Source organism: Myxocyprinus asiaticus, chromosome 5 (genome assembly GCF_019703515.2).
Source record: "Myxocyprinus asiaticus isolate MX2 ecotype Aquarium Trade chromosome 5, UBuf_Myxa_2, whole genome shotgun sequence".
In the NCBI taxonomy this organism is placed as follows: Eukaryota; Metazoa; Chordata; class Actinopteri; order Cypriniformes; family Catostomidae; genus Myxocyprinus; species Myxocyprinus asiaticus.
In genome coordinates, this window is record NC_059348.1 from 39,890,715 (window position 1) to 39,909,310 (window position 18,596).

General features: G+C 35.0%; 2 protein-coding genes across 5 annotated transcripts; both read left to right on the forward strand.

The window, feature by feature from the left end:
• Window positions 1–28: 28 nt before the first annotated feature.
• LOC127440607 (apolipoprotein D-like) lies at window positions 29–10,430 on the forward strand. 4 transcript variants are annotated; one of them, XM_051697284.1, is made up of 5 exons: window positions 29–3,211; window positions 8,943–9,047; window positions 9,659–9,777; window positions 9,957–10,045; window positions 10,170–10,430. In XM_051697284.1, exons 1-5 carry the CDS (start codon window positions 3,197–3,199, stop codon window positions 10,409–10,411), a joined length of 570 nt encoding a protein of 189 aa, XP_051553244.1. In that variant the 5' UTR covers window positions 29–3,196; the 3' UTR covers window positions 10,412–10,430. The 4 variants fall into 4 exon arrangements, with proteins under 4 accessions (XP_051553244.1, XP_051553243.1, XP_051553247.1 ...); XM_051697283.1 differs by lacking the exon at window positions 8,943–9,047 and having other exon boundaries at window positions 29–3,011; window positions 3,183–3,316; XM_051697287.1 differs by lacking the exons at window positions 8,943–9,047; window positions 9,659–9,777; window positions 9,957–10,045; window positions 10,170–10,430 and adding exons at window positions 3,609–3,727; window positions 3,907–3,995; window positions 4,087–4,601 and having other exon boundaries at window positions 35–3,316.
• Window positions 10,431–12,336: 1,906 nt separating this feature from the next.
• LOC127441074 (apolipoprotein D-like) lies at window positions 12,337–15,635 on the forward strand. Its single transcript, XM_051698241.1, has 5 exons — window positions 12,337–12,501; window positions 14,419–14,552; window positions 14,864–14,982; window positions 15,083–15,168; window positions 15,253–15,635. The coding sequence occupies exons 2-5, from the start codon at window positions 14,433–14,435 to the stop codon at window positions 15,489–15,491; spliced, it is 564 nt and encodes a 187-aa protein (XP_051554201.1). The 5' UTR covers window positions 12,337–12,501; window positions 14,419–14,432; the 3' UTR covers window positions 15,492–15,635.
• The last annotated feature ends 2,961 nt before the right edge of the window (window positions 15,636–18,596 follow it).

Consider the following 18,596-nt stretch of genomic DNA (forward strand, 5'->3'; position numbering starts at 1 on the left):
AAGTATACATCTCTACAAAATGGTTTGTCCTTTTTTTTGTTTTTTTGGTTTTTTTTTTTGGTTTAACTGATTACAGATTAGCTATTGCTTGATTCACTCAAACTTGTATTAGCCTAGTCTTAACTGTAAATTCCCTTGGTGTTGCTTATTTTAACTTATTTTTCACCTTAGATATGCAGATATTTGGGAAGTATTGTACTCTGTGGACCTCTCTGTGTTAAAATGGCATTAAAGGTGCACTCAGCAATTTTTCCTCATAAAAAAAAAAAAAAACAAAGAAATTAATCATAGCTAATTTTGAAACAAATTAATAAAATCATGAGCACTTAGATGGGATTGAAGACTTTAGTCATATCAGTAATCTTATAAAAGCTGTTTTATTCTACATGGACAGAGTCCCCTCATGGAGGATGCCATTATAGGATCACATGACCAGACAAATACCACTTTCTTAGTAACTGCCCTGTTTCTGGACACTTTCATTCATGGATTCAATTAATCATGGATAACTGTGAATAGTGAATTTCTACAAAGCCATTGGTAACTGAAAACTATTGCATTTGAATGATGCTGCATCCATACCCCCTAGGTATTAGTGTATGTCGAAGATGGCATATAAAAAATAAAAATAAAATACTGAGTGCACCTTTAAAGGGTCAGGGCAAAAATGGGACTTTTAATTAAAGGACTGTCACTCTGCAAATACTTTGCAAGAACTGATCCCCAGGAACACATTAGGATTCAGCCATAATAGTAATGATAAGTAATCTCTAAGTCATGGGGTGTTACATGGGTTGCCTACCCAGGTCCCCTCTTCGTGAATCTGTTATAAGTCAATCTAACATTGTGTTCCATTCAGAAGTGATCATCCCTTCAAAGACTATACCCTCCACTGTGAGAACTTTAGAGGGCTGATAGGTGTCGAGCTACAATTATGAACTTACTTTTTAAGTAATTTGTATTGGAAGTTCTTTTTGGAATGGCCATACAGTATGGCAACCATGATTGTTCTCCCTTTAAAGTGCACTCTAATTATATTTTTCTTTTTTTAAGATTGACCCGTTTCAATTTAAATAACAGAATTCCATCAAATTTAATTGAGTAATCTTTAAATAAATAACATTTAAAAAATGATATATATTAAATGTTATTTAATTTTGTTAAAACATTGCACAATTCAATTGGATGGAATTTTGTTCCATGAAATTCAAATGCATAAATCTTACAATTAGGTGGGCCTTCTAAAGACATCTTTTATGCCATTTGGATCTATCCAATGAGGAGATCCTGTGGTGGATATTATGCTAAGAGAATATGCAAAGAGAATAAAAGATTTCTCTCTCTCTCTCTCTTTTATAATTTACATATATCTTTTAATTATTTAATTTGTCTAATTTTACACCAACTGCCCATCTACTGCCAACTGTATTATAAATGCTTTTTCAAAACTTATGCAAGGGATCTGCTTATCTTCACAAAATGGCTGTGTCCTCATGTGTAGCTGTATGTTTTGCATGTTGCAGGTGTTTTAGATAAGCCACCCAACACACTGAACAGTGTGTCCATGTGCTTGCTGGTGGGATAGATCTAGTAAAGGACTCGACCTCCTTTTGAGGACACAAACTCTGATGTTTTTGTTTGTGTGCGCACCACTATGTCTAGAATGAATAAATGTAGAAACTTTTCTCTTAAAACTTAGAAAAAAATACTAATTAATTTTTTCTTTGTTGTTTCAGATTGGTATTTTTAGGCCAATTTATTTTGTATTTGTGTAGCATATATCATTAAAAAAAAAACTAATACATTATTAGCAATGTTTGTAACGTACTTGATTAAAATCATATTGCACTAAAATCAGGCAGTAAATTGAGATGTGCACCAGTCTGCCAGGAAACAACTTCAGTTTACAAGGGGGTACTAGGCTGATACATTGAGTGCATCTGAGGAATCAAATCAAATCAAATCAAATCAAATCAAATCACTTTATTGTCACACAGCCATATACACAAGTGCAATGGTGTGTGAAATTCTTGGGTGCAGTTCCGATCAACATAGCAGTCGTGACAGTGATGAGACATATACCAATTTACAATAAACATCAAATTAACACAACACAATTTAAACATCTGTTATACATAATTACACTCAACTTAAAACATCAAATTAACACAACACAATTTAAGCATCTGTTATACACATAATTACACTCAACAATATACAAATATTAACATACACTGTACAGTATACAATACGCTGTTTTTATTTTACTATATAGATACACATTATTCAATAAAAATTAAAAATTAAAATATATATAACGACTAGAAGAACTAGTCGTTGAGAGTTTTGTATGAGGCTTAGTAGCAAGTATACTTGATTTCCAACTGTATATTCTTCTTTGTTATTTATGTATGTCTGTAAAATAATCTGTACTTATTACTTTCAGACAGACAGAAAGTCTGATTGCAAAGTCTACACACATTTCTCATAATTTTTTCTGTATATTCTGAGCAGCCAGTCATGGACCAACACAGTTGTTGCACAATTGTTTGATCTCTATTGTGGTATCAACTATTTCAGATTTACCCACCCCTAAAGAGTGCCTATGATTTTAAACCTCTTTTTTATAAGTTCTGTTCATTTATTTATGTGTACAATTTTTTTTGCTTTTTAATGTGTGTCCTGTCACATCAATCAAAATGTTAATAACGTTGTAAAATGTACTGTAAGATCTTGTAAAGTAAGGAAAGTAATTGGCCAATAACATTCTGGTGGCACATTCTCCATCCTTGTCTGGAATGTTCAACTCAAGGTTTATTTGCCCAACCTTCAGCATCTGTTTGAGCAGATGCCCAAATCCCCATATTTTCCCCAATCCTGTTCTAATAAGATAATGTTAGTTGAGGAGGTGTAGTCTAGTGGTATAACAAATAGATGTGATGGCCTATAAATATAAATTTTTGCTGGTGTTCTTTACATCAAACACAGGTTTTAGCCTTGTATCCAAACAGGTAAGACAAAGCCTAAATGGCTTTTACTTTTGCTTAATGCTTAATCCTGAAATGTCTATTTTTTGCCCAAAATGTAAAACTACAAATTTTCAGCAATATAGGTAACATTATTCATTAAATTCTTGCAGAAAGATTCCTGTTTATGCTCATTAAATGTATCTCCTTTTGCAGGTGAAACTGAGAGAATGCAAACTCTACAGGTTCTGTCTCTGACTCTGCTGTCTGTGCTGGCAGTCAGCGCTCAGTCCATCAGCTCAGGAGCATGCCCACAACCTCCTGTTCAACAAAACTTTGATCCTACTAGGGTAAATCATTTTGTTTACAGGAACATATTATGATCATCTTGAACCATTAAAGCATAATTAAGGAAGAAAAAAAAGATTAAATAAATAAAATAAATATAATAAATACAAAAGTATGCGAGAAATTTATGTTAAAATGGGACATTAAAGAATAAAACATAAGAATAAAAATAAGGATTTTAAGGATATTGGTCTTTGTTTACCTATCAATATCTTTTTTTTTTTAAATTATAATTATAACTGCATTTTCATGAAGAACTTTCTGCTGCATAATTTCACGTTTGTCCTCTCAAAGTATGTGGGCAGATGGTACGAGATCATGAAAATTCCATCAAAGTTCCAATTAGGAGAGTGCTGTCAGGCTACTTATGCTCTGAGTAATGGTATTGTGCTGGTTCGAAATGATGAGCTTCTGTAAGTATAGATTTGCATGTCAAAAGGGACAAAAATTGTAATAAAAAAGTTAATGCATTGAATGCAAATAAAGAAACAACAGTTTGATAATATTCAGAATATTTTACAGTAAAAATATTTTTTCACAATCTCTGCTGAGATTACTTTACGCTATATCTTGTCTCTGAATAACCTCACAGTGCTGACGGCACTATCAGCTTCATTGAGGGAACCGCCAAGATCGTAGATGAATCAGAGCCTGCCAAACTGGAAGTCAGCTTCTTTGAGGGCAAGTCTCAACAAAGCAAGGGGTTACTTTTACAGGGGCCAAAGTTTTCTCTACTTCTTTTATCAAAGTTTCTGTATGTGTCCACTTTCAGATGCTCCTCCTGCCCCATACTGGGTGTTGGCTACCGATTATGACAACTACACCCTGGTTTATGCCTGCTCAGAGGCCCTCGGTCACCACGTTGAGTATGCCTGGATCATGAGCAGGACTCGCACACTTCCCAAGGATACTGTCTCTGAGCTGCTAGACATTCTCAAATCTCATAGTGTCAATATCGACCTGTTCTCCGAGACTGACCAGAGACCAGAGCTGTGCAGCGGCATGCCTTAATGTAGCATCCTTGAATGATAAGCCCCTGGAGACGTGTTGTGTTCTAATTATTTAAAAACAATATAAATGTAAGCTCTAACTTCTAAAACAGATTTTCAGCCAGTACTTTGAGGTGTAGGAATGCAGATTTGCAGTTTGTACACTCCAACATCTGTTGAGTACAAATTAACTGAACTTTTCCTTTACTGTTATAAAAGCAGCAAATGGTGCCGCCAGTAAGCTTTTGGGTGTGCCTTTGGGGCTTTTTATTTTTGCTTCTGTTCAGTTCTTTATCAAGTGGCATTAAAAAAAAAAAAAAAAAAAACAGGACTTGTTTGTCTTTATTCTTAATTCAAGGTGGCTGGCCATATATTAAATGTAAGCTAAGCCTTTAGTTTCATTAGATTTATGGGTCCCACTTTATATCAGGTGCCTTTAACTACTATGTACTTAAGCATTTGATACAATGCACTTATTATGTACGTACATGTTGTTGCATTGCACTTACATTTATAGTACCAGCCTTTAATTACATTTGTACACTGTTAACCTTACCCCTAATCCTAAACCTAGCCGTACCTCAACCTAAGTATCAGCAAATGTTAATATTATAAGAATTTTGCAAAACAACATGTAGTTACACATTAAATACATTGTATTATATGTATTTTAATGTTATTACATAGTATTTAAAGGCACCTACCATAAACTGTGACCGATTTATGTATTTCAGATGTCACCTATCTTTTAATTCAGATGGTTTAATCTTGTCTATATGATATCTATAATGAGATAAAAAAAAAAAAAAAAAAAATATATATATATATATATATATATATATATATATATATATATATATATATATATTAATAATTAAAATCCATATCCAGCAAGGTTCAGACTTTGATTAAAGACAGAAGCTTGTGTAATATATAATCAGATGAAGTAGGCAAGCTAAATGTCAAAGTGCTGCCTTTTTTATATGTGTTCCTATGTGAACAATCAGTGCACAGAAATGTATATGGATAGATTATATGGATAGATTCAACATTGTTAGATCATGTCAGATGTATGTTTATGAAGGTATTCTTAGCTAAGATCCTTCATATATCATATAGACTTTTCTTATGGAAATTGTCAATTGATGTGTGTTATGAATAACTTCTGTGCATTAAATTCAACATAAAACCAAAACTAACCATATTTACTTAATTAATGAAAAAAGTTCTTTATCATATTGTGCACCATTAGTCGATTAATTTTTCCAAATATATAATAATAATGTTTGTCTTCATGATCTTCATCAAAATGCAATAATGTACTTCTAAAGCGACTTGACACTAATGATAACCAATAGCCAAATTGATCATTAGGCATTGTTTTCGGGCTTGCCAATAGTTAACAAATAGTTTAAAGTTATTAATGATATAAATGTCAAAGCAATAATTGCAAATTAGAAGAAGTTTGAAAAAGAAGTGTTACAACTGGGATGCGCCAAGAAGCTCTTAAGGGATAGTTGGCCCTCAACCTTCATATCCTACTCAAATAGTCTCCTCTATAGTTGGTGCTGGCAATGTTTCAAGAGGGGAGTAGTTCTCCACAATCCATTGCAAACTCGTATGGAAATGTGGGAACGCCCACTTTTCATGATCCAATACATTTCTGATGGACAAAATCAAGTCCCGCCCTCAAAGTTCTCTTGAATATTCTCAGAAATACCCTTATAGAAGTAAAATGGGTTGTGCATGTTGTTTCATGTTGAATTTAAGACAATATTTTCCAGAGAAAGTGCATACTGTATATAGATTATACAGCATCTTTGTCTGCCATCCAACACATTTTGTTTTGACAAATGCTCAAAAATCAAGTATATTTCTGTTAGACCATCTATCCTGTCGATGTCGAATGAATGTTAAATCATCCATCCTGACAGACAATGCTAGAAATATTAGATCCAGTCTCCCACTACTTTCTCCATCAAAAGATATACAAATATCAGAATTCTGTCTGATGTCCGAAACCAATCAACATCAACAGCTTGTTATGTTAAATCTTCTACCAGCCCAAGACTTAGGCACAGGCAGGAGAGAAATATAGCAGAAGGCAGGTGACAAAGTGATGGTAAAAATGAGCAGAGTTTATTGAATAATCTTAGTTGTTTGTCTCATTGCTCAGTCTGACTTCATCTGACCAGCACAAGTTCAACAAGTGTTATTATACCAAGCAAAGACAATGGAAAATTACTGCTTCACAACATCGTCCTATGACGTTAAAAACCTTGAAATGGAGACTACTATAAAGATAAATTACTAAAAAGGTAACTTTTTATCTCTAACTTGTGAAGACAATACAGCACACAACATAAGATTATGCATAGCAAGAGCAAGAAACAAAAGAAAAGTATTAAGTAAAAATTTAATATATAAAATGAATCTAAAAAAATAAGCAAAAATATATAGAATTAAAGAAACACAGATGTGTTTGATCTCTTGAAGCTGCGCACATACTCAGGTTGCCATTAAGAACTCAAATTAGATCTTAAGTTTCTTCATTTCAAATTGTATTTTTCAAACATTATGCAATGGATCTGTTTATCTCGACATAATGTCTGTATCCTCACGTGTGGTCAAATGTTTTGCATGTTGCAGGTGTTTTTGATAAGCCACCTAACAGGGGGTGTCCATGTACTTGCTGGGGTGATTCAAATATAGAACAGGATTCACGTGTGACTCGACCTCCTGTTGAGGAACCAAAGCCTAATGTTTTCATTGCATACCCCTTTCATAAGCAACAAATTTTCACATTTTTATCATGTCATAAAAAGAACTCTAAAACAAAAAAAACAAAAAAATTATATATAACATCCTGTATTTATTTAACATTCTTAGGTGTATCAAAAAGTCCACAAAAAAAAAAAAAAAAAAGGAAAAGGAAAATACATGGAAAAACTTGAAATCAACTAAATTGAGAAACCTGGACAAGAAGGGAAATTGCAAGTAACCAAGTGACTTTTATAACACTGAAAGCTCTGCAGAGCTCTTTGACCTAAATGAAAGTAACTGTCTTAAGAAAAATATGGTCTTGTATGCAGATATGAAGCCATTGATGAAAATGATGGAAACTGAGAGTTATTCATGATCATGCTTCATAAAATAAGGAAAACTGTAGTTACCAGTACTGACCAATGTCAATGACCCATTATTTTATTCAGTATCAAATGTAATACATACTGTACAAATATAAATTGATCATGGGTCAGCATAATAATGTTTATGTAATGCAACTGAATGCTAAAGGGATAGTTCACCCAAAAATGAAAATTCTCTCATGATTTACTCACCCTCCTGGTCTCCCAGATGTGTATGACTTTCTTTCTTCTGTAGAACACAAATTATGACTTTTAGAAGAATATTTCAGCTCTGTAGGTCCATACAATGGAAGTGAATGAGTGCCAAAATTTGGAATCTCCAAAATCCACAAGGGAGCACAAAAGAAATGCATATGATTCCAGTGGTTAAATCCATGTGTTCAGACACAGTTTGAGGTGTGGGTGAGAGACAGATCAATATTTAAGTCATTTTTTATCATAAATTCTCCTCCCTGCCCAAAAGGGGGCGATATGCATGAAGAATGTGAATCACCAAAAATAGAAGGAGAATATGAAAGTGAAGTGGAGAATGACTGAGCAGGGAGGAGAATTTATAGTAAAAAAGGACTTAAATATTGATCTGTTTCTCATCCACACCTATCATATTGCTTCTGAATATATGTATTTAGCCACCAGATTCGTCTGGAGTACTTTTATGTTGCCCTTCTGTGGATTTTGGAGCTTCAAAATTTTGGCACCCATTCACTAATATTGTATGGACCTACAGAGCTGAAATATTCTACTTAAAATCTTTGTTTGTGTTCAGCAGATGAAAGAAAGTCATACACATCTTTGAAGGCATAAGGGTGAGTAAATGATGATAGAATTTTCATTTTTGGGTGAACTATGCCTTTAATAAATAGTGTGCACAGTAGAGAGCTATTGCGCAAAGGGTACTTTGGTGTCAATCGAAATTGAAAACAAATAGACCTATGCATGTAACAGTAACTAATAAGCCCAGCCCAGGTAGTAGAAGCAAAAAATAGGTCATGAACATTATTTAATTCTGATTGACTTACCCTAACTATAAACAGGCATATATTTGATGGTACTGCGTAAAAAGGGCCATCATTATCATATATTACTGAACATGCTGGTCATCTTGAGAACTAAAACTGTGTCACTGCACGGAAGAGTCCGCCTAGGTGTGTTTGTATGACCTTTGATTTGCCCCCTATTTGAACAGATGCCAAGAGCCCCAACTTTCCCCAATTATGTTTTGTAAGGGGGGTGGGATTTACTGTCATAATTCACCAAAAAATGAACTCATGGCCTATATATATGTCCACCTTTTGCACTGTTCTTTACCTCAAACACAGGTTTAACAGGTAAGATGAAGATCCTTTTTCTATTGCCTTAGGACAAATCAAATATTGTATAATAAAAATGTATGATGCAACAAATAGTTTCAGCTAATTTACAGCAAAACTGCTCTTTTTGTGTTTTATGTCTGATCTTCAGGTGAAACTGAGAGAATGAAAACTCTACAGGTTCTGTCTCTGACTCTGCTGTCTGTGCTGGCAGTCAGCGCTCAGTCCATCGGCTCAGGAGCATGCCCACAACCTCCTGTTCAACAAAACTTTGATCCTACTAGGGTAAAAACATGTTGTTGTTTTTTTTACTAATTATTTGGTTTTTAATATTTGGGACATATGGTAAACATAAACCATTTTAGCATGATGAATTTAGGAAAGAAGTTCAAATAAATGACAATTCCACAAAAAAGCAAAACAAACAAATATAGGAACCGATCCTACAGATTCTTGTTCATTTGAAGCATATTGGCCTTAACTTAGCCTCAAAATGACTTTTGTTTAATTTCTTAACTTGCAACATTTTCCTTGGTAACACTTACAATAAGGTTCCATTAGTTAATAGGTATCATGAACAAACAATTAACAATGTATTTTACATCATATATTCATCTTTACTAATGTTAGTTAATAAAAATACAACTGTTCATTGTTAGTTCATGTTAGTCCATAGTGCATTAACAAATGTTAACAAATACAACTTTTGATTTAAAAAAATATATTAGTATATGTTGAAATTAACATTAACTAAGATTAATAAATGCTGTAAAAGTATTGCTCATTGTTAGTTCATGTTAACTATGTGGTTAACTAATGCTAACAATTGGAAACTTATTGTAAAGTGTTACCAAGAATCCTTCTGCACAATTTTACATCGTTTTGTCCTTTCATAGTATGTGGGCAGATGGTACGAGATCATGAAGGTTCCAGCCCCATTCCAGTTAGGAGAGTGTTGTCAGGCTACTTATGCTCTGAGCGACGGTATTGTGCTGGTTCGGAATGATGAGCTTCTGTAAGTACTGGTGGCTTGAATATTGGACACAAATACTTAATTAAATAAAAGAAAAAATATAGAAATAAACTATGGATTGGCTTACATTCAGAACAATATTTTCCATAAAAAATAAATAAAAGAAAAACTCTTTGGTGAGATGACTTTGACAAATTCCTTGTGCTTCACTACCCTAACAGTGCTAATGGAACTATCAACTTCATTGAGGGAACCGCCAAGATCGTAGATGAATCAGAGCCTGCCAAACTGGAGGTCAGCTTCTTTGAAAGTAAGTCTAAACAAAGTATATGAAATTACTTTTATGAGGGCCAAAGTTTCTCTTACTTTTATAGCAGTTTGGGGAAAAAACTTATTTGAATTTTTCATGATTACTGCTGTGTGTCCACTCTCAGATGCTCCTGGTGCCCCCTATTGGGTACTGGCTACCGATTATGACAACTACACTCTGGTTTATGCCTGCTCTGATGTCCTTGGTCTCGTCCACGCTGAATTTGCCTGGATCATGAGCAGGACGCGTACACTTCCCAAGGAGACAATCTCTGAGTTGCTATACATTCTCAAATCTAATGGCGTTAATGTTCACATGCTCACTGAGACTGACCAGAGACCAGAGCTGTGCAACAGCATGCCTTAATGTAGCTAGCTGCCTTGTATAATGATGAACCATTGGAGATGTGGTTTAATTATTTATGAAAAACAAAATGAATGTAATAAGCTTCTGGGTGTGCCTCTGTGGCTTTGTTTTGTTTTTGTTTTTGCTTCTGTTGAGTCCTTCTCTTTGTCAAGTTATATGAGAATGTTAATAAACAGAACTTGTTCTTTACTCTGAATTCAAGGTTGCTGCCTTTGTGTGGTTTAGTTGAATCAAATTTATGCATTTCTGTTAAATGTTGTCTACATAATATCTGCAGTATACTGAAATGAAGGCTTTGAACAGTGGAAAGATTTTACAAACTGAGTTAAAGTTGCACACAGTAACTTTTTGTTTGTGTCATCTTGGACTTACACTGACATCTAGTGGTGTGGATGCGGCATCATTCAAACACAGTCGTTTTTAATTAAAGATTCCATTGTAGAAATTCACTATTTACAGTCAGCCAGTATTAATTAAATCCATGAGTGAAAGTGTCCAATAACAGGGCAGTTACTGAGATTAAGCGAGCAGTTTTCAACTGGTTACGTGATCCTAACATGGCAGCCCCCATGAGGGGGACCCTCTCCATGCAGAATAAAACAGCTTTTATAAGGTAACTGATACAATTGATATATTCATCACGTGGCTCGTTGTGCATGACACCGTGGAGACTCCGCATGTGGAGGCTCATGCTACTCTCCGCGATCCATGCGCAATTTACTATGCGCCCCATTGAAAGCGAGAACCACTAATCACGACCACGAGGAGGTTACACCATGTGACTCTACCCTCCCTAGCAACCGGGCCAATTTGGTTGCTTAGGACACCTGGCTGGACAGCTAATGAGAATGTTAAATATTAAGAGTCATTCATAATCATGCTTCAGATAGAAAAGAGTGTTGAAATAATGGCTTGCTTCTTGGTGGCGTTGAACTAGCAACCCTCTGATTACCAGCCCTGAGCCTTAACCACTACATGTAACGACTTGTGACTGCATTTTTTTGAGTATGCTTGACTATTGTAGAGACAAGTTTAAGAGTGACTGTCTATTGCATCAATGTTGAGAAAAATGCCTCTAGAGAGACCTCTAGTGGTGTAACGGAGAAATGCAGCTTGTCGATTTTCTTCATTGTCACAAGGCTCGACAAATACAACAATTTACCTTGGAGTCAAAAAGGTTGAGAACCACTGACCTAGAAGAGTATGCTTGTTGCTCTGTTGAGTGTTGGTTATATGAAACGTTCCACGGCAAATGAATGCATGTTAAGGAAGAAAGAGGTCCTGTTACCCAGGACCAAAACTGTTGCATTTGTCTTCATTTTATTGGGCTGATTGTTGAACTACAATATGATGTAGGCCTACTATGTTTAAACCGACAATATGTGGTAGAACAAAGGTGGAATCCACTTGTAGTTACATCATAATTGCAAGACTAACATCAACATAATTTTGGAAAGTTTTTGCAATGGCACAAATCATATGGCAGGATATTTAAAACAAATTATTTATTATTTAAATTATTTAAATTAACCAAGTGACTATTTTTATTTAAAATGAGAGAATACCCTCTGTAAGTGTGCTTAAAGGTGCAATATGTAACATTTTTCATGTAATATTCTTTTTTTTCTTTTTTTTGCCAATGTGTGAACGGCTTGTAATGCAACTTAAAAAATGAGCCCTTCCCGTACATCCTAAGTTGCCTATTAAAGCCTGTAGACTGATTTTCATGCGAAGGGAGCGGGTCGCTTTTGCCGGGAAAATCCAAAGGATGTGACGTTTATGCGCGATCCTGAGATCCTTGCCTCAGTGCTTCCGCTATTTAACAGTGTAAACAGACAGTCTGCAACACTCGGTAATGTTATCTTAGTGATGGAATCCAGCAAACTTCCGGCTCCTACACAAACACACACACACACACACACACACACACAAACATTTATCTACTGAATCCCGTCTGGCTAAGCGGGAACGTGATCGTGGTTGAGCAAAAACTAGAGTGAACATCAGCAGGGCATTTGATTACTGGAGGGACCTTCATTCGTTTTGGGGATCAAAACCAACCCTGAATTGGCATTCTTCTTATTGGAAAGGTAAGCTTACATAACTGCAAAGCATGTGAAATATAGTGCCATAAGGATTGATCTGTGTAATTTTAGCTAACTTGATCTTGCCTGCTAACGCTGACGAATTGCAAGCTACCTTGCTTCGTAACTTTCAAATAATTTCAACGATCTTCTCTTTATACTAAAAGTCAGGTTAATATCAATGTTAATCTGTAATTATTCCGCAAGGTAAACTACAATAACACATGAAATGAATGCTAGACAATGTTCAAGATAATGCAGAAAGACCCATTCATTAGTGTAACGTAACTTGGTTATACAGAAAATATATACAATCTATTATTATAAAACAAAAGCCCATCGATATATCAAAATGACAGTTGTGATGGAATCACATCAAAACTGAATTGTGTCAACATATTTATAATGTACAGTCTATTTTACTCACCGCTACTGTCATCATCCACTAAATTTAGCTAACAGCTATTGATAAAGCTGGCTAGCTAGCTAATGCCGACATAGGCTAGAATAAATGCAGTCAATGTTTCATGCAAAGAAAAGTGATTACTTCAAACTACAGTCTCACATAGTCAGACCTATATCCACACTTTGTTTTAGCCCTGTTCCAGCACTGGAGAGTCAAATATAATATGCAGTCTCAAAGTTTGTAGTAAAACAATCATAACTGTGTAATTTTAATTATGCTATCTCATCTGTCAGCATGATGCCGGTGAATCACGTTCAGTCTCTTTGTACGTACGTCATTGTTTTGGTCGATGTTCGCTCGCGTCCCTATGGAGTGTGTGCACGAGCACGAGCAAAAGGTAGCTGGCTGCAGTTCACTTAACAGCCACAGGTGTCATTAATAACAAGGGTTTCTGAATTTTACATACTGCACCTTTAAGTAACACTAAATAATAATGATTAAAAAAAAAAAAAAAATTCTATATTCTCAAGAATTCTTAATGTAATAATTTTTTGGACTCAACAGCAAGGGTGGGGGCATGAATGAAACATTCTGGAAAACATACTGGACACATGCCAAAAAGTTTTTATGTAACACAAAATGCAAAAATCTGTTTTCATGTAATGTGCCATTACATAGCCTTCAGTGTAATGTTTTAGGACTGCAACAGTCAGTCAGTTTTATAAGGATGGTATTTATCAGGATATTTTATATAATTTTTCTGTCATTCATTTAATTCATTCTGTAACATTCAACAAGATTGTAAATATTTAGCAACGTAGGTCTACTATATATATCTGTTTGCAATTGAATTTGAGCAGCATCACTGAAAGCAAATGAGACCCTCTATAATACATAACAAATATATTTAGCCTATTTTTACGCATTTCAGTTTCATTACAAAATCCCATCGAATTGAATTGTGTAATTTTTAACTGAATTAATAAGAATGTATATATATATATATATATATATATATATATATATATATATATATATATATATATTTTTTTTTTTTTTTTGTTTTTTTTTTTTTTTTTTTAAAGATTACTCAATTCAGTGTGATGTAATCATCTAAAATTCACCTTGACTGAAATTGCATGTTTTTTCTTTATCGGTGTAAATGAAAGGGTCAGCCTATATGTTTGTATAACCTTTGTTATGACACAAGCCCCCTGTATGAACAGATGCCAGAAGCCCCAACTTTCCCCAATGGTGTTTTGTTGGCATCATCTAATTATAGTCAAGGGGTGGGGTTTGCAAGCATAATTCATAAAAATAGAAGTCATTGCACTTGTATATATATACATCCATCTCTAGCATTCACACCTCACCTTTAACACAAGTCCAAAAAGGTAAGACATGGATGTCTTTTTCTATTGCTTTTGCACCGGATTGAAAATTTGAATAAATAATTTAATGTGACAAATAGTTTCAAATAAAACTATTGCTCTTTTTGCTCTGGATTTCTTCTTAAGGTGAAACAGAAAGAATGCAGGCTCTACAGGTTCTGTCTCTGACTCTGCTGTCTGTGCTGGCAGTCAATGCCCAGTCTTTCCGGGCAGGAGGATGTCTTAGGCCTGCTGTTCAGGCCAACTTTGATCCTACTAGGGTTAATATAAGATCTTTAGGAAACATTTTAACACTTTATTACATTATATTATAACCACTTGTTCTTAACATGCACCATTGACTCATTAAACAGACCATTGCAACTATTTTGGTTTCATATGACAAAAGTGCTTAACTATTCAGAATACCAAACAATTACTTGCAAGCCAAGATGTCAGAAAAGCAGGATAGTATCTAGCTGTAGATAACTCTAGTTTTAAACAATTTCACATTTTAGTTTAAAATGATATGTAATCTTTATTATTGAAATTTAGCTGAGGTGTAATTTCACACAGTTTTGTTCTTTCACAGTATGTGGGCAGATGGTATGAGATCCAGAAACTTCCTGCACCCTACCAGTTAGGAGAGTGCACTCAGGCTACTTACACACTGAGCAACGGCATTGTCCTGGTCCTCAATGAGGAACTTCTGTAAGACCTGGTGACTTCTTACTATTCATAAGTGATAAATACACATTTGTTTTTGTTTTTTAAAGAAGGTTAATACCAAATCAATCTGACCCCTCCATAGGGCTGATGGTACAATCAACTCTATTGAGGGCACAGCCCAGATCGTAGATGCATCTGAGCCTGCCAAGCTGGAGGTTCTCTTTCCAGGTAGGCTTAAACAATGCATCGTGGTATTGCTGGATTTTAAAATTGTCTTTGATTTTGGCTCATTTTGCATGTGCTTCATTTCAGGATCTCCTCCTGCTCCTTACTGGGTGCTTGCAACCGATTACGACAACTATAGCCTGGTTTATGGTTGTGCCGATTTCGGTATCTTCCATTTGGACTTTGCCTGGATCCTGAGCAGGTCCCGCACACTTCCCAAAGAGACCATTTCTGAACTTCAAGGCATTCTCAAGTCCAGCGGTGTCAACGTTGAAAAGCTCACCGTGACTGACCAGAGTCCAGAGCTATGCAGCGGCATGCCTTGATGGGGCTGCTATGGTCTGGGGTTGTGTTGTAGTCTCATGTATAATAATTACAAAATGAAATAAGAAATACAATGTCTTGGACAATTGTTTCAAGCTGTCGTCTGTGACATGAGAATGCAAATGTTAATAAAACTGCAGAGGAAATATAATGGTCATTCTTGTACTGTTTACTTATTTTTGTGACTGGCTATTAATTAATTTGGGTGCATTCCAATTTCCAGTGTTCTTTTTATTTCAGAGTCAAATGTGGATGTACTGTTAAGTACACCAGGGTGTGAATGACCCTATAAACTCTAAGACTGATCAAATATCTATCCTTCTTTTCTGAAGAAGTAACTTCAACATACAGTATACCTAAATTGTTGTTACTGTTGTAGTTTGTTATATATGTATATAAACATCAGTTACCCAGCACTTTTAATACTTACACAGATAAATACATTTCCTGGTGACATAAATTAGTAACAACATACATTGCATGCCTGTCTTCAGAACATATGGCAATAAGGAAAAGATAGAAAAAATAAAAAATAAAAAATAAAAAAAAACACACCAAAATAAAGTTGCTGTAAAAATGATGCACAAATGTGCACAATATAGGAAAAGTGAAATGTTCTTCACACAAAAAATGTGATCTTGTGAAATGTGAAACTTTTTAAAGTGATTAACAACCCACTGATTGGTAAAATTGGACAGAAAATTGCCACCCTTAATTAATTATTTATTTATTTAGTGGCACCAATTTTATTATTTTAATTGCAGAGTTCATAGGACTGGCTTTGTTGCTCACAAATTAGAAAAAAATAACTATGAAATCAAAACAGGATATCAGTTAGTCTAAAAGTCAAATTTAGTCAAATTTAGTCCAATTAGTTCATAGGTCTAAGTAGGCTAATAACTGCATGTCCTTTGAGGAGGGGTGCACAGGTCATAGGTCATGTATGTCTGAGGTCACTTAACACTGACTTAAGTTTATTCATCTGTACAAATTCCAATTTGTTTAAGCCAACTCATCCCTTATCCTTTACCTGCCATCCGTCAGACTTTGCTAAAGGAATCTGTATACAGCGTGGTTTTGGAGTTAAACCCCACATTATTCCTTTTCCTCACTGTGACTCTATAATACAGTGCACAAACAAGCCAGGCAGAAATCCCTCTTAAAAAGCTAACTCCGCAGAGATTCTTAAATTAGTGGTTTTCATGTCTTAATACTCTAGTCTCTCAATGTCTAAGCACTTTATAAGTGATTTCTGCTCTTTTTGGTTGATATGAGACCACCACACCAATATGCAACATGTTTGTCTAATCATGCATCACAACAAACACTAATTCACTGTGTAAAAACAAAGCATGTTTATTTATTTTTTTCTGAATTATGTTTTGTGAAGTGGTAAATTAATTTAGTTAAGTGCATCAAATTATAATTAATAGCAGTCTACACTATAAGAAATCTAGCAGCATTTTGAGTAGATTCAAGTTTTTTGAATTTTTAAAACTGAAAAAGTGGCAAGATAACAGACATATATCATTCATATACAGTATATACATCAGACTCAGATTTTTTGTGAATGAAGATTTAATTTATGCCTTTACAAAATCTGATTCTTTTGCTGAAATTTGACTTTCAACAGAATTTTATCAATAGACAAAATGTATAGAACTGTCTAAAAACGTTTGTCTTGAACAGAAAAACGTTTGGAGTGCATTTACTTACAAAAACCTTTCCATGCAGAAATTGCTGGTTAATTTAACAGACCATAAATTCAAGTAAAGGTCACACACAATTCTTGGTGGCTTTAAATAGAAATTCTCAAGTAAAGTTTACTCTCAAGTATATACTAATATATATATACTAAGTATATACTCAAGTATATTATAAACCCCGGGTAAACAGAATCCTGGGTTATCATGTTTCATGTTTCACACTGTTCATACTTTACCCTGGATCAATAATTAATCCTGGGTATTCATGTTGTGATGTTTCACACTGTACATTCATAAACCCTGGGTTAATGTTCTTATTTGCATATTTGCGATGTCAATAACAATGATTGGATTTATTCAGCTCGCGACGGACATTCAAACATAATGTATACCTTTGGCACCATAACACGGGGTTAACCCTTAAATGTGGGGCTAATCCTGGTCTAGAGCAGGGTTTCATAGTCCCGGGTAAAAAGCACTGCAAACCCCCTTTCATACTTTACCCTGGATTAATAATTCATCTTGGGTATTCATGTTCCATGTTTCACACTGTACTTTCGTAAACCCCGGGTTAACATTCTTATATGCATATTTAATACAGCTCGCAACAGACGCAACCTGTCAGTGGAGCTGTTCTGCTCTTCTGTGAAATGTCGCCAAACGTATCATCTCTGTTTTTCTGTCATCTTCTGAAATATGCAACGAAAACATGAAATACTGTCTCTTCATCATGGCAGTTATCGCGTTTGCCACCACTGTTTATCTTTACCAGTGTTGTGCCGAAATCTGACTGCCCGCTAGATTCTAACTCCCCGCTACCTGATTAGCCCTTATCCCTAAAGCCCAACCCTACACCCACCCCTAACCCTAAGCTTATTGGTCCCTACCCCTAAAGCCCATCCCTACACCTAACCCTAATCATAAGGATACTAGGGAGTCAAAATTCGGCACTACACCGGATTCCCTCAGACAGAGAAAGTAAACAGCGTGTGAAAGTTTCAGTGATGGTACAAAGCGCATGAATATTTAATGAGGTAAGTACTGAGTCTTTTTTTATTGGTTGTCTGTTGCTAAACAACTTTCTGTAACATTCAAACACCACATCATTTCAGAATGTATACCTTTGGCACCGCAGCACATGGGTTCATCCTGCTCCGGAGCAGGGTTTCATAACCCCGGGTAAAAAGCGGTGCTAACTCCCTTTCAAAATTACGTGTGAAACGTTGCTTTACCTGGGGTTAAAAGCGGGGTTTAAAATGAAGATAACCCGGGGTTAATCGCAGTGTGAAAAGCCCCTTTGTTACTTATTGTTTGTACATACATGTACATTAAATGCTGGAAACACTAGTTTCGAAAAGTTAAGTAAAATGTACTTATTTTATTTCCCTGTGAAACGTACTC

Bases quoted from the DNA above. Each gene is read 5' to 3' on its own strand.
- LOC127440607 (XM_051697284.1), top strand. The intron at 9,048-9,658 runs GTAAAAACATGT...GTCCTTTCATAG, and splicing joins AAAACTTTGATCCTACTAGG to TATGTGGGCAGATGGTACGA. The intron at 10,046-10,169 runs GTAAGTCTAAAC...GTCCACTCTCAG, and splicing joins GGAGGTCAGCTTCTTTGAAA to ATGCTCCTGGTGCCCCCTAT.
- LOC127441074 (XM_051698241.1), top strand. From the start codon at position 14,433: ATGCAGGCTCTACAGGTTCTGTCTCTGACTCTGCTGTCTGTGCTGGCA. The intron at 14,553-14,863 runs GTTAATATAAGA...GTTCTTTCACAG, and splicing joins CCAACTTTGATCCTACTAGG to TATGTGGGCAGATGGTATGA. The intron at 15,169-15,252 runs GTAGGCTTAAAC...GCTTCATTTCAG, and splicing joins GCTGGAGGTTCTCTTTCCAG to GATCTCCTCCTGCTCCTTAC.